Source organism: Balaenoptera acutorostrata, chromosome 18, assembly GCF_949987535.1.
Source record: "Balaenoptera acutorostrata chromosome 18, mBalAcu1.1, whole genome shotgun sequence".
NCBI lineage: Eukaryota > Metazoa > Chordata > Mammalia > Artiodactyla > Balaenopteridae > Balaenoptera > Balaenoptera acutorostrata.
Genome location: NC_080081.1, coordinates 1,894,421 through 1,908,455, shown reverse-complemented (window position 1 = coordinate 1,908,455; position 14,035 = coordinate 1,894,421). Strand labels below are relative to the sequence as shown.

General features: G+C 50.0%; 1 protein-coding gene across 8 annotated transcripts in view; it reads left to right on the top strand.

The window, feature by feature from the left end:
* The window catches only part of ARHGEF7 (Rho guanine nucleotide exchange factor 7), a 126,242-nt gene that overhangs the window by 73,714 nt on the left and 38,493 nt on the right, over positions 1 to 14,035 (top strand). For all 8 annotated transcript variants that reach the window (XM_057532530.1, XM_057532532.1, XM_057532527.1 and 5 more), the window contains one exon: positions 4,456 to 4,544. In XM_057532530.1, coding sequence (XP_057388513.1) covers positions 4,456 to 4,544 — 89 coding nt within the window. The remainder of the gene's footprint in view (positions 1 to 4,455; positions 4,545 to 14,035) is intronic.

Here is a 14,035-nt window from a genome sequence, read left to right as displayed (position 1 = left end):
AACCAGTGACCGTGGGGCTTAAGCCCTGGAGAGCGAGTGCCTGACCGGGGGTGGAATGGTTTCCAGGCCGGGTGACAAACAATGGGGACTCAGAAGCGAGAGCCAGAGTTGGAGTTGTCCTCAGGGCTGAGCGTCGCCTGTGGGCTCCGAGGGGTCAGTGCACACAGCCTGGCGGGAGGGCCGCCACCAGCACAGAAAGCAGGGCTGTGAAACCTTCAGACAAGAGGCAGAGGGAAATGAGGGATGACGAGAGGGAGCCCTTACTCTTCCAGAAAGAGGCGGAAGAAAAGCCGATGATAGCTCGGTCCTGAGGTTGCCGGGGTTTGACTGCCTTTGCCTCTGGAAGCATCGCCAGCTCCAGAGCCGCCCCACGGGGGTGGAGGGGTGACTGCGTAGGGCTGCTGTGCTGCCCTAGCCCAGGACGTGAGAACTTGCCGTTTCTGGAAAGTAATGCTGCCTGCTCATTTGCTTTGTCGTCTCCTGAATATCTGGTTAGATTTTACCCTCCGTGGCTTTGAATCCGCTTTCCATACTTTCGTTTCTTTGCTTCGCTGTTTCTTGGCTTCACTGTTTCTTTGCTTTCGTTACTTTGTTCCACACTCACTTGGAGTCCATTCCTCAGATCTCTCCCTTCCCAGGTCCCTCCTCACTGCCCTGTTTACCTGTCCACCAAGATTTTCGTTTTAGTGACCATCGTATTCGTTTCTAGAAGTTGTTTCATTCTTTTCCGGATGTTCTTCATTATCATGATGACTTTTTAATTCATTATGGTCCCAATTTCTTTCCAGGCATTTTAAGCACACTTGCTGTACAGCCTCCTAGATTATCCTGTTAATTTCTACATCGCGGGGACTGGTTCCCTCGTATGTTTTCTGTTTACACTCTCTTGGTGGTTCACTCTTCATGAGCTTGTGCTTTATTTTATGGATTGTTCTTTGATGGATGGTTGTTCAGTGGGTACCTCTGTACCCTGGGTTGCAGAAGTACCTACAGAGACGGCTGACATTGGCTTCCTCAGGGCTCCCAGAGAGCTTTCTTGCCCTTGGCAAATCCTGGTGGTCCTGCAGGAGATGGTGTGGCCTTGGATTGCACGCTTGGTGGGGTCAGGCTTGGTTTGGTTTCTCACAGGCTGTGTCCCCCATCCCTGAGTGGCCAGCACACTTCCTAGCTGCTTCTCTGGCCAGCGGACAGAAGTCTCTAGGCTTCCTTTCATTAGCCGTGCGGGTCACCAGAGCTCCACCCGCTGGGACGGGGCAGTCCTGTAGCAGCACTGGTTGCGGCCCAGCCCCGGGGCAGCCCCCACCACTGCCAGTGCTTTGCGGCCTCCTTTACTTTTGGCACCTGGTGGGGGGGGTCCCCATCCCCCTCTTCTTTTAGCACATCTGTGTTTAGATCCTGTTGTTATCGGCGTTTTTCAACATTTACTGCGAGAAAGGGGGGCACGTGCTGCGTCCGTCGGCCCTGGAAGGGGGCGCTGTGCTGTCCTCCTGGCTCCCCACCCTCATCCCTGCGAGTGGAATCTATTTTAGCCATTGGATGGGCCAGAACAATGTCTTGTTTTTCTTAGGATACTGGGAAGGCTGAGTATTTTCTAATATGTTTCCTGTGCATTTGCCTCTGTTATGCGTGGCCATGACTTGGCCTCTGTTATGCTGCAGTGACACTTCAACGTTTTCTCTGGTGGGGGCGCTAGAGGCCACCCGAGGCTCGCAGGGGTCCTGCGCTTCTGCTCGCCCCGCCACCACGGGCGACTGTCACTGGAGCCTGGGCCTGGAGCGTTAGCCAGCGCTGCCCTCCCGGGTCTCCCGCAGGTGGCCCGCAGGTGGCACGCAGGCGGCAGCTGCACCTTCTGCAGAGGGCGTGTTGGCGGCTCCTTCGTGTGACAGCTCATTGAGCGTCTGGACCCAAAGCTTTGGGCGTGTGTTCATGATGCCTCCCAGCCCAGAAGTTTCCGTTTAACGACCAGCACATTGTGTGCTTTCTTTTTCTGAGGGAGAAAAGACAGCCTCTTTGGACTTAAACCTTGATTCGTCTGGGTCTCTTCTGCCTGTCCCTTATGTTTATAGACTATTAGTAGATTGAAGCTTGCTTTTGAAAAAACTTCTTCCTTGTAGTTCTCATAGTGAACGGACTGAATTTTATTAACCGTGGTGTTGTGAGGTATGTCTTAAGTTTAAGTAAAATGAGGCGGTTGCCAAGTTATTTGCTCTTAAAAACTTTGCAGCAGCTTCCAGTCATTCTCGTGCACTAGCCTTGCTGGCGCCCGTGGTGCGGTGCGTCTTCCTGCATGTGCAGTTTATGACCCCCGGGGCGGTAGTTCAGGCTTCAGCCGCCTCCCTTTACTGTCGTTGCACGTGCTTCCCCCAAATTGCGGATTTTAAAGATGAAAAGGCGTTTTTTTCTTCGGATGGAAATGTCGTAGTTTTTTCTTCCACAGTTAAAGGCTTAGCTGCAGATACAAGATTGGGCAGCAAAGTGTGTTAGCTAGGCTAGGTTGGTTTTCCTCCTTGTGTTTCTCATGGTTGAGAAGTAGTTTATTTCCTGTGGAGTTCTGCTTCCATCCCATGGGCAGAGAGAATTCTTTCAGCTAGGAATAATACCTTCTGTTTTGTCCGTTATTTTCAGCTGTTTGGAAAACCCTTACAGTGAGGCACTGAAAGAAGATTTAGGTAAACAGCTCCATAGGCGGAGGGGGACCCACAGCTAAAGACAGTGCGTTTTGCTTTGGGCATTTTTGGGGTTTCTGTTGCTGAGAAGATAATGGAGATATTGAGCAGTTGGGATTAGGGACCCGGAGCTCAGGAGTGTTTGGGGGGGGAGGGAAATGCTGCCGAGAGAGAGATTCTGGACAGGTGAGCTCAGCGTCCTTCCACCTAACACGCCGGAGGGGCGCCGGCAGCCACGTGTGCAGCAGGAGCCTGCAGAGGAGGCAAGGGAGGAAGGGGGCTGTACAGGCCGCAGCCCCCGGCAGCGCTCTTCACCATTTCTCCTTTCCTCCCCACCGGCCCCACTCTGATATCCAGCCTCAGGAGCCTTGGAGACCAGTGATAGACGCACCCCGCAGAACCCCAGTGACAGACAGACACACATCCCACAGAACCCCAGTGACGGACAGACACACACCCCACAGAACCCCAGTGACGGACAGACACACACCCCACAGAACCCCAGTGACGGACAGACACACACCCCACAGAACCCCAGTGACGGACAGACACACACCCCACAGAACCCCAGTGACGGACAGACACACACCCCACAGAACCCCAGTGACGGACAGACACACACCCCACAGAACCCCAGTGACGGACAGACACACACCCCACAGAACCCCAGTGACGGACAGACACACACCCCGCAGAACCCCAGTGACGGACAGACACACACCCCGCAGAACCCCAGTGACGGACAGACACACACCCCGCAGAACCCCAGTGACGGACAGACACACACCCCGCAGAACCCCAGTGACGGACAGACACACACCCCGCAGAACCCCAGTGACGGACAGACACACACCCCGCAGAACCCCAGTGACGGACAGACACACACCCCGCAGAACCTCAGTGACGGACAGACACACACCCCGCAGAACCTCAGTGACGGACAGACACACACCCCGCAGAACCTCAGTGATGGACAGACACACACCCCGCAGAACCTCAGTGACGGACAGATACACATCCCACAGAACCTCAGTGACGGACACACCCGCCCCACGGGACCAGGGACAGACACACACAGACACACCCACACACACACAGACACACACAGACACACAGAGTGCCAAGGAATCAGTTGGCAAGCGCTTCTTCAGTACCTATTCTGAATACATTTCTCTTGAATGGAGTTGGATGAAAGCCATGTAATGTTCAGTACTTGAATCCTTGCAGTAACCGTGACCGCTTTCCGTGTTGCCCCTGGTGTGGAGGCTCGTAAGGCAGTGTGGTTTTTCTTGTCGCCCTGCGTGGGGTGGCTTTCCTGCTTTGTCTGTCGCCCTTGTTTAGAGGGACGTCTGCATCCTGAGTGACCTGGGTCCCTCCAAGTACAGTCCAGCCTGTGGGTCTTGATGTCTTAATATTGTTACGTGTCTGCCAACGTTGTCTCTGATGCTGTGGGCGTAGTAATTCACCCGTACTGCACACCTGGGCTGCATGTGTAGCTTACAGATCAGTTCTTTTTTGTTTGTTGTCGGCAATGGTGCATAATCCGTCAGATTTTCAGCCTGAGCTGGGAGGACGGGCCGGAGGAGGCACGGGTGTGGAGGCCTCTGAGCTCAGGGGGCCGACCGTGAGGCGGAGATGGGGCTGGGGGCCTGCTGGCTGCATGGGCTTCTGTCCCGCCGCCCGTTGGGCTGGGGGCTCAGTTGGGCCCAGAAGCTGGGGCCGTGCGGGGCTGCTGCGCGTGGTCCTCTCTAGGGTGGAGCCGTAAACCTGCCGTACGTCTTTATTTCAGAAAAGCCCGTGTCACCCAAATCTGGAGCCTTGAAGAGCCCTCCCAAAGGATTTGATACGACTGCCATTAACAAAAGCTATTATAATGTGGTGAGTAATTGCAAAACATTTTTGAAGAATAACTTGTTTTTTTGAATGTCTCTAAAACTGAGCAGTGTAGAATGTAGGTAAACTGCCTAGAGAGGGAGGAAGGATATAAAAATCACGTATCGTCCGCCACACAGATACAACCACCATTAATGTTCTGCTCTGTTTCCTTCTGACCTCTATGTATTTCTATAATATTCTTATATTTTTGTATTAATGTGTGGAATAATACCCTGTTCTTATTGCATAACTGGGTATTGTGATTATTTCCCCATACGGTTACAGATCTTCAACAGTGGGATTTTAAAAAGGTGCATAATGTGATTTATAGGTTTTATGTGCATCAAATGCCATTATACTCATATTTGGAGTAGATTGTCAGTTTTCCAGATCAATACAGTTTCTAGTTTATTTTGTGTGTTAACGTAGTCTTTCCTGAGATTGATGTGTATATATATCAAATAGCGTGAAATTAGAGGAGAGTGTCTAGACATTGTACATAGTGAAGACAAGGGTTTCAGAATCCTAAAATTTGCTGCATTTTGAAACTTGAGCAGTTTGTGAGCTTAAAAAGTACCTGTGGTATTAAATCTCATATCTAATCCAAACCTCCTTTTTCCTGAACCGTTGCATCTGCTGGAAATGGGAAATGATAGTCTCGATTTGGGTAAATTTTACATTACTGGTATATATCTACCTTGGTGTGATAAACCAGCAAGGTAAACTTTCTAAACATGGCTATGTTTTGAATTCTGTGGGCAGTGTGCACTTATTTAGTTATTTCTTTCCCCACTCCCAATCTTTTTTATTTTCTTGATCGGGGATATGAATCTGAGTCACGAGACCTTTGAGGGTTTGAAGTAAAACAGCAGCTGCTGAGCGTTTCCTGGCAGCAGCCCTTTCATCATGAGCGTTTCATCTCCGGTGCTTTTATGAAGAGATGGTGCAGAGTCGTGCAGACCTGGACCAGTGACCTGGGGCTGTGCGCTCAGCTCTCTCCTACGCGTTTGCCCCCAAATCTTGCAGCACAAGTTGGCCTTGGGGACCCTCGTTCATTTCTCAAGGATTTGTCAGGGGCTCGCTCTGCCAGGCCCTGCTAAAGGCGTTGCTGACGCAGCGGTGAAGAGAACAGCAGGAACCCCTCCCCGTCGGTGTTTCCTCTCACCTCCTGCCCCCGATTCGTGGCAGGACCTCACTTCTGCACCTCTTCTGCTGCCCGTTCTCCGTGTGCCAGGCTGCTGAGCGCACCCCTGGTGGCCCGTGGCCTCCCCTCTCCTCGTGTTGATCACCTCCTTCCCTGAACCTCTCCACCGTCTTGCTGGTCTGTCCTCGTTCTCGTTAGCACTCTTCACCGGCCTCATCTGGACTCCGACCCCCGCTGGCAGAGCACACCTGCGTCCCAAGGGCTCAGGGCGCCTGCCTTTCCTGGCTGAGCTCTGCTCTCCAAACCCCCCTCATTCGAATCTTTGTCTGTTCGGGGTTTGTTCCTGGGACGTGGCTCTGCCCACATATTTGCTCTTTAGTACATGGAATGTGTTATGTGTGGTGTCCTGTGCTTCTTCAGGGTTTGTTAGGAGGAAAACTTTCAACTTACGGAGCTACCTTTTCTTCGTGCATCCTTATGTGGAACGTTGGTTTCTTTTCTGGGGGAGGCTCCAGCGAGCAGTGCACTCTTAATCCAGGTGACGTTCCAGAGGCAGATCCTTACCTTCCACTAGTGTCTGCCCAGATAATTGTGTCAGAGGAAAGCAGTCGGTTTCGTGTGAACTGGTGTCAGCAGCGCCGCGCTGGTCTCCGGCAGCCCTGCTTCCACTGGGTGTTTCGTAAAACCAGGAAGCCGTGCTCTTCTAGAAACCCTGGTGGGTTGTTTTCTTCGGCATTGTGTATCGTGTAATCCTCTCCAGACTGAGACGTAACCAGTGCTGTTTTAGATTTCCTTCTTAAACTGCGCTTATACAGGGAGAAGAGCCTCTGTGTCACATGTGGTGTTGTCTTTGAGTCAGCCAACTCTTTCATTCTGGATGATGGGGAAACACCTTGGCTTCAGAATCACATCCAAACGGTTGTTTACGTAAAGCTGTATGAGTGAACAGCGCATGTTAAAATTGCAGTCGTGACGGACATCGACATACAGAGCTCGTGGGAATCATCTTTTGGCATACAGCACTCTCACTCTGCAGGGAACAGAACTGGTTAGTGACTAAGCCAGGAGTCAGTTTCAGCTTTCCTGAATTCCATATTTATAAATTATACAGAAAAGTAAAATGTGGGACACAGTATGACAAGCAGAACAAATAGAATAGATAATGTGTTAAACTTTTCACACTTCCTTGTGTAGTTTTGTTTTCACAGAAAACTGCAGAAGTACAGATATTTTTAACCCCACTGAGAGATAAGAACACTCTCTAGGAGGTGAGACCAGTGTGGGCTGATGATCTGTGAAAGATTTAGGTCTGCAGTTGGGGTCAGTGGGGAGCACAGGAGAGCATTCTAGGTGGAGATGCAAACACGCAGAGGTCAAGAGGCCGTGAGGAAGCTCCGCCGTCATGTGATGGTCAAGACTGGGGAGCAGGAAGTGGCTCCTAGTGACTTATGGCTGTCCTGACGGGCCGTTCGTCACCTCTCTCTCCTCCCCTTCCGGAACCCCTCCCCGTGCACGTGTTGGCAGACGCACTGGCCTTCTGCAGGTCTCTGAGGTGCTGTTCATTTTTCTTCATTCTTCCCTTCTGTTCTAGGGAGTTTTTTGTGTTTGCTAATTATCGCTTTTGCTAGCTCAAATCTGATCTTGAGCCCCTACCTTTCAATTCATAATTTCCATTTGATTGTTTTTATAGTTCAATACAGACTGTATTTGAGTCATTGTTCTCATACTTTTAAAAAATTCTTTAAGCATAGTTTTCTTTAGTTCTTTGGACACTTTGTTAAACAGGACTTTTATTATTTTAGGGCAGTTTTAAATTGTCGGTAGACTTGAGAGGGAGCTAGACTACCCACGTACCCTCCTCCCACCCCGCCACAGACAGACAGACAGACAGACAGACACACACACACACACACACACACACACACACACACACACACACACACACACACACACACACACACACACACACACACACACACACACACACACACACACACACACACACACACACACACCCTGCCTCATTACCAGCATCACTCACCAGATGGGACATTGTTCACCGAGGATGGACCTGCACTGACACACACACTCATCCAGACTCCCCAGTTTACTTTAACGTCCACTCTCTGTACATGCGTGTATTCATCATTATAATGTCAAATATGTCACTGCCCTACAAATCCTCTGTGCTTTGCGGCTTCTTTCCTCTCCACCCTAACCCCTACCCCCGTCAACCACTGATCTTTTTACTGCCTTATAGTTGGAATCATCCAGATTGTCGACTTTTCTCTGATATTTACTTTGGGTACCTGGTTGAGCTCCTAGGGGTAAATTTCCCGATACTGGGGGCGGGGGTCCCCCGTGACTGTGTCCCCCCAGGGTTTATAACTCAGGCCGGTCTGCACTGAGCCTCTAGCGCGTCATCAGCTACAGCCCAGGTCCTCCCACCCCAGCGTCTCTGCTCCAGGCAGTGGGGCTCCATCCTGGGGGCAGTGGCCTTGCGTCCCCGCCCCTTATGGACTCGAGAAGAGTTGTCGATTTCCAGTCTCTTCAGCTTTTTACTTGTTGTGAGGGTGGAGTGACGACTTCCACGTTCCTCGCGTGCAGAACCAGGAACTGTTTCTCAAAAGTAATACGGCACCTGTTCATGTAATTCTGAAAACACGGAAGCCCTTTGATGTGGTAATTCTACTTCTTGAAATCCACCCCAGAAAAATTACCTGAAAGGTGTTCAGAGATGCTTGTGCAAGGGTGTTTTCACAGGATGCTTTGTTACAACAATAAGTTGCAAGCAACCTAAATATGTAGCAGTACAAGAATGGTTAAGACACCAGCAGTACATCCATTTATAATTCTTAAAAATGCACGTGAAGCTTTAAAAAATGTCAAATATTCCTTTTAGGTGCAATAAGCAAACTATAAAATTACATAGGTAATGTGATTTAATTATGTAAAAATGTTGTCACTGAAAGTAGAAGGAAGTGTGCCAGAGAACGGGGCAGAACTTCATTCCTTGGTAATGCAAGTAGTAGAGACGTTCGGAGGATTACTTTGGCACCAGAGCCCAGACTGTGCTGGAAATGTCAGCAGGGCGTTAGAGACCTCAAGTGGGGGAGTCCGGGCCTCAGACACGGAGAGTCACGATGGAAGAAAAAACCCGTAGCTTTGCTTTAAGTAAAGAGTTGATTAGTTTTTGTGACAAAGCCAGCCAGCACTGTTAACTTTGTTTTCTAACGTGAAAGTGTTTGAGGTCAGTCTGTCTTCAGGCTTAGGCCAGCGAATGGTCCGGAGAGCCCTTCTTTAGGTTCTGGGGGGAGGGGTGCTCCGGCTTTGTGTGTAGTGTTTGGGCGCCCTCTCGGGGTGCTGGCCTGGCGGAAGCCCCCCAGCTGCTCGCACAGTCATGTGTTTGTAAAAGGACGTTGGAAATGCTGGCCTTGGCCTTGTAGTGTTGTTGCGAGGATTAGCGGTTGACCTTAAGGTGCCTGGTGAAGTGTTGGCCCTTAAGAGGTTTTCATGGTTATTAGGAAGAGTGTTTAGAAGCATTCGGGGTATTAGGCCTCATTGAGGCCACCTTCCATTTGCCAACAAACATCGCATTTGAGGATTAATTACCTGGGAGAGCTGTAGTCAAGGGTGACAGGATCATATAATTAAAGGGAGCATGTGTGTGACCTGCCTGAGCTTGATGGATTTGACAGTGAAAGAAATTAACTGCACCTATGGCCTGGTAGCAGACACCTTTCCCGGTGGAGATCAGAGAAGCTGGATGCCCACCCCCAGAGGGAGTGAACGGTCTTTCGACACCTCTTTTAGGGGATGAGGAGTTTCCTCAGTCACCAGTAGAGAACGAGGTTTCTTAAATATGTCCGTCTGGGAAGATATGGGTCCTTATGGCCTTCCATGTCCAGTGATGCACTGTGGCTTTATTTTCCAGGGTTACATCAGTACTCCTTATCTATGGACAGCAAATGGGGCATTGTTTGCTTCTACTCCCTGGAGTACAATGAAAAGGCAAGGTAGCTTTGTCTTCGAAAGACTGCAGATATAATAGGTAGCAATCAATAGTTTTAATAAACGTTCAGAATAGATGTGCATCTTTCATAAAATGCCGTAGGAAACCTCCACGGACCTTTCCGGTGCTCCAGAGCGAATCTGCGCCCGTCCGTCCCCTTGGCTCCTGGAGTTGCCTGGAGCCTCTGCCTGGTGGCCGGAGGTTGGCCTAGAGCCACACTGACCCCAAGCACTGCTTTGGCTTCTTTTATCCTTTATGGTCCCTTTACCTCGCCCACCTTAGCCAAGACCGCTTCTCAGTCCTGACGTCTGGTGTCTCCGCCCGGGGCCCGTACGAGGCTCAGGCCCATTATGGCTCTCACCCGGACGGCAGCTCAGCTCCCTGTGCCCTCTGTGGAGCTGTGCCCTCCTCTCCTGTATCCCACCCCCATTCACACCGACCGCGAGGGGCCTGCTGGTGTCTTTGACAGATTCTGCTCCCACTGTGTTTATGTAGTTTCCTCTTCTTGTATAGGTGGAGATTCCCCGGTGGTAGCAGGAGCTGGGTAGAGTAGCAGCTGAAGCTGGGCCTGTGAAGGAAGGAAGGGTTGAGCTCTTCAGTCGTGGGAAGGGCCGTCTTGTGAACTAGTCACTTCCTGAAGAGTGGAATCAGGTGAAGAAGCTCCCGGTAGGACTTGCGTGGGTTTGGGTTGGAAGGCTGTACGAGGTGCTTTGTAAGGTGCCTCCTACCTGAGGTCAGGGAGTGGACTCTGAGTACCTGTCACAAACCAGTAAGAGCCCTTTGGTGAAGACCTGGCAGAGCCGGGACTCGCGCCCGGGTCTGCTGGCTCCCAGGGCCAGCCCCTGGCTGACAGACCAGAGCGGCCCTGCAGCTTCTGCTGGAGCTCTTGTGTAGTAAACCTTCAGCATTCGGAGGAAATACATCCCAAGACCTCATGAACTCCCAAGTTTAGAAATCCTGAAGTAACGTAACTCCTTCTAAAAGGCACAGTAACGTACACATTTTGCGTGCCCCGCCCCCCAGACTCTCTCTGCGAGTTAATGTTGTGAAGTGCTAAGAACACGCAGAAATCAGCGCGCTGCTCAGCACGCTGCGTCACGTCAGCGGCTGCCAGTGGGGCTGGGGAGTGGGTTCGCCGCTGCCCTGTCCTCATGCCTCTGGCTCTGGGGGGCGGGCAGGGCTGCAGGCACAGCTTCCTGCCCTGCCTGTCCTTCCTGCCTCTCCTTTCCCTCGGGGCGGGTAGCTAGGAGCGGCTCAAGTCCTCTCTTACTTTTTGAAACTTTAACCCCTAAAATACAGTTTAAGTAGACCGGGCTGAAAGGAAATGTGCGATGGTTATTTTTCCCTGTGGTTCAGAGGGCTAGTTCGGTGGGTGGGAGAGGGTAAGAATAGCTGTGCCCTTCTTGAGTGTTTCCTGCTGTGTTTCTGAACCAGGCTCATGGTTTTGAAATTGGGTTTTAGTTTGTGATGATAATCTTTTATTGTATCTGGATCGGATGACTTAATGTTACTGTTTTTTCTCTTACACGTAAATCAGTTATTTATTTTTAAAGGACTATCAATGACACATAAAATAGAACATATGGCAGCTACCAAAATGTGCACTGGAAGTTGTGACTCGTTTGTAAAATGAGCGGTGCCCAACGCTCCTTCCCTGGCAATAATGGAGTGAGTTTCTGTGGTCTGCAGGGTAATGAGTCGGTCCTTTGTTTTGCTTTGCTGTAACGGCTGACAGTTCAGGGACTGTCTGCGTGGCTCGCCCAGTGTCGTCCTCCTGTGTGGCACCATTGTTTGACCCGACTGGGCTCTCCACGCCTCCCGCCTCGGGGAGAGCGTGTGTCGGCTGGGCTCAGCCCGGCTGTTCCTCACGGTGCCGAGCAAAGGCTGCTCTTCCTGTGAAAGCTGCTCGCGTTCTCTGGACCAGGCTTTGTGTGATGGAGCTGTGGCGGCCGGGCTGTGCGGTCTCATGGGGTCCTGCAGCAGCCAGAGTGCGCAGAAGTCAAGAAAGGGGAGACAGGTGATGGCTGGAGGACACAGACGTGCCGCTGACCCCGGGGAGGGACATGTGGCCTCCTGGCGGAGTGGATGGTCGGCGCCAGCGTGACTCACTTAGCAAGTCTTGGTCGTGTGTTTGTGAAAAGCTAAGTGTAACTCGGATGGTTTGGGTGGGATTTCTATAGAGCTTGACTTGAGCACTAACTTGAAGATCATGTTTACAACTAGTAGTTGAAATTAACCAACTTAACTGTCATAATCGGTGCAGTCTTTTCTTTGGCATTACTTCTGGTAGATTCTCTGGGAAGCTTTTGTCTCTGCTTGCTCTGCTTAATGCTGCGATTGAAGAAGTGTCGTTTTCTTCTTCTCGTGCGCATGCTCCTGATGTTGCCACGCAGGGATTTTCCTCTTCCATCGCACAGGAACTGCTTTTCTGTTTTAGAAAATAGGTGTAGAGGTTTCTGAGCGTGTCCTAAGCAGTGTTGCTAATAGTTCCTAACAGTTGTAATTGAGACATGAAATCATAGTTTAATGTTCATTTTCACATTAAAAAAGGGCTTTTTGTCTTACGCACCTGTGACAGATTTAAATTTTAATTTTTTTTAGTTCAGGGACTCATTATGCTTGGCTTGCTTCGCGTCATTCTGCAGGATAAGATGTGGATTGAAGTGTGTGCTCTGGTGGTGCAGTGGCAGGGCCACTCTGTGCTCTCTGTTCTCCAGTCTTTTGACCCTTGGGTCCACCGAGTATTTCTTTGAGGGGAGGCGTTGTAACTGTAAGATCAGCACCCACATTTCCCCACAAAGGGAGGGTCTCCTGGAGAAACCCCTCCCCCTCCGCCCGCCCACTCCACCAGGCATCTGTGAATAGGTCCTTTCAGGGGCGAAACCAGAGCTGAGAGTCAGAGTGAAAGAGCCTGATTCTCTTCATCTTACATAGTGTAGTATGTGAGTTATCTAATCAGGGTTGCATTTACTCATGAATGACTATACTCTCCTCGAGAATGCAGAAAACAGCAGTGAGCAGAATAATAATCCGCGTTGCTTGTATTAATGTTGAAATCTAGCTTAATGATTACTTTTTTCTTAAACGTTTAGATGTACATTTTGATTATCAAAAATCGGGGGAGAAAACCAAGCGTGTTTGATATCTTTATTCTGTATAATTTCTTTTGCAGGGTTAACTTAGGATGATGTGTCAGTTTTGGAAGATGGACAGCACATTTTAGCGCATGCAGTAGATCCTCAGAAAATATACATAGTACGATTTTCTGATTGAAGAAGATGCTGGCTCTCTAGCAGAGTGGGATGGAAACCATAGCTGAGGAAGGGATCTTACTTGCTTCCACTGGAGCCATTAGCCTGTGGCTGGAGAAGGCAGCGCAGGGCAGTGCAGGGTCAGCTGAAGGCTCACATTCTGGCTCTGGATAAGTTACTTAACCTCTCTGTGCTTTACTCTTTTCCTCTGCAAAAGGAAGGTTTTTGCGAGGATTGGAGATACTGTGGGTAGGACACCTTGCTCGGTGCCCAGAGTGTAGCGTGCATCGGGAGTTAGTGGAAGGCCACCTTTACACCTGGGCTCCATCGGGCTCCACCTGCAGACCCGGAGCCGTCCCGCCCTGCCCAGGGAGGAGCTTTGCTCTTGGCGATTGCTGATGGAAAGGGGCACGTGTTTTTAGTTCCGCTGTTTTGCACTTATGTTTATGTTTTTAAGCGTTGTTAACTGATTTTGGCTATATTTGCTATAGGGTATCAGGAAACATTTTAATGTTAAGGTTGATTTCTAATTATCCTCCTATCTTTAAATACAATGCTGGCTATATAAAGGTTGCTTTACACTGGTAGACCTTTAATTTTTAATGTGTATAGGATGATCTGAGACGATCATCTTCTCTAATGAAGGTCTGAGGTTCCCAGAAATGGACTGAGGTTTACTAGACGCCGTCTAAAGGGTAAACTTCATGTTTTTTTTAGTTGATATACTTTCCGTATGTCAAAATGCATAGATTTTAAGGGTACAGGTCAGTGAGCTTTGATAGGTATATGCATCTGTGTAATAGCTACCCAAACCATGACATAGAACTTGTCCATTACTCCAGAAGTTTATCTCACGCCCCTTTCCCCTTTGTCACTCCCTCCCACCCCCGCCTTTTGACTTCTGCCATCATAGGTTAGTTTTGCCTGTTCCTGGACTTGCTGTCGATGGACTGTGTGGAATGTCCTTGTTGTGAACGGCTTCTTTCGCGCAACACAGTGTCGTAGAGATTCATCCACGCATCCACGCTGTTGCGATGATCAGTGCTTCCTTCTTTTTTTCTAAACGGACTTGGCGTTACTTATCTGA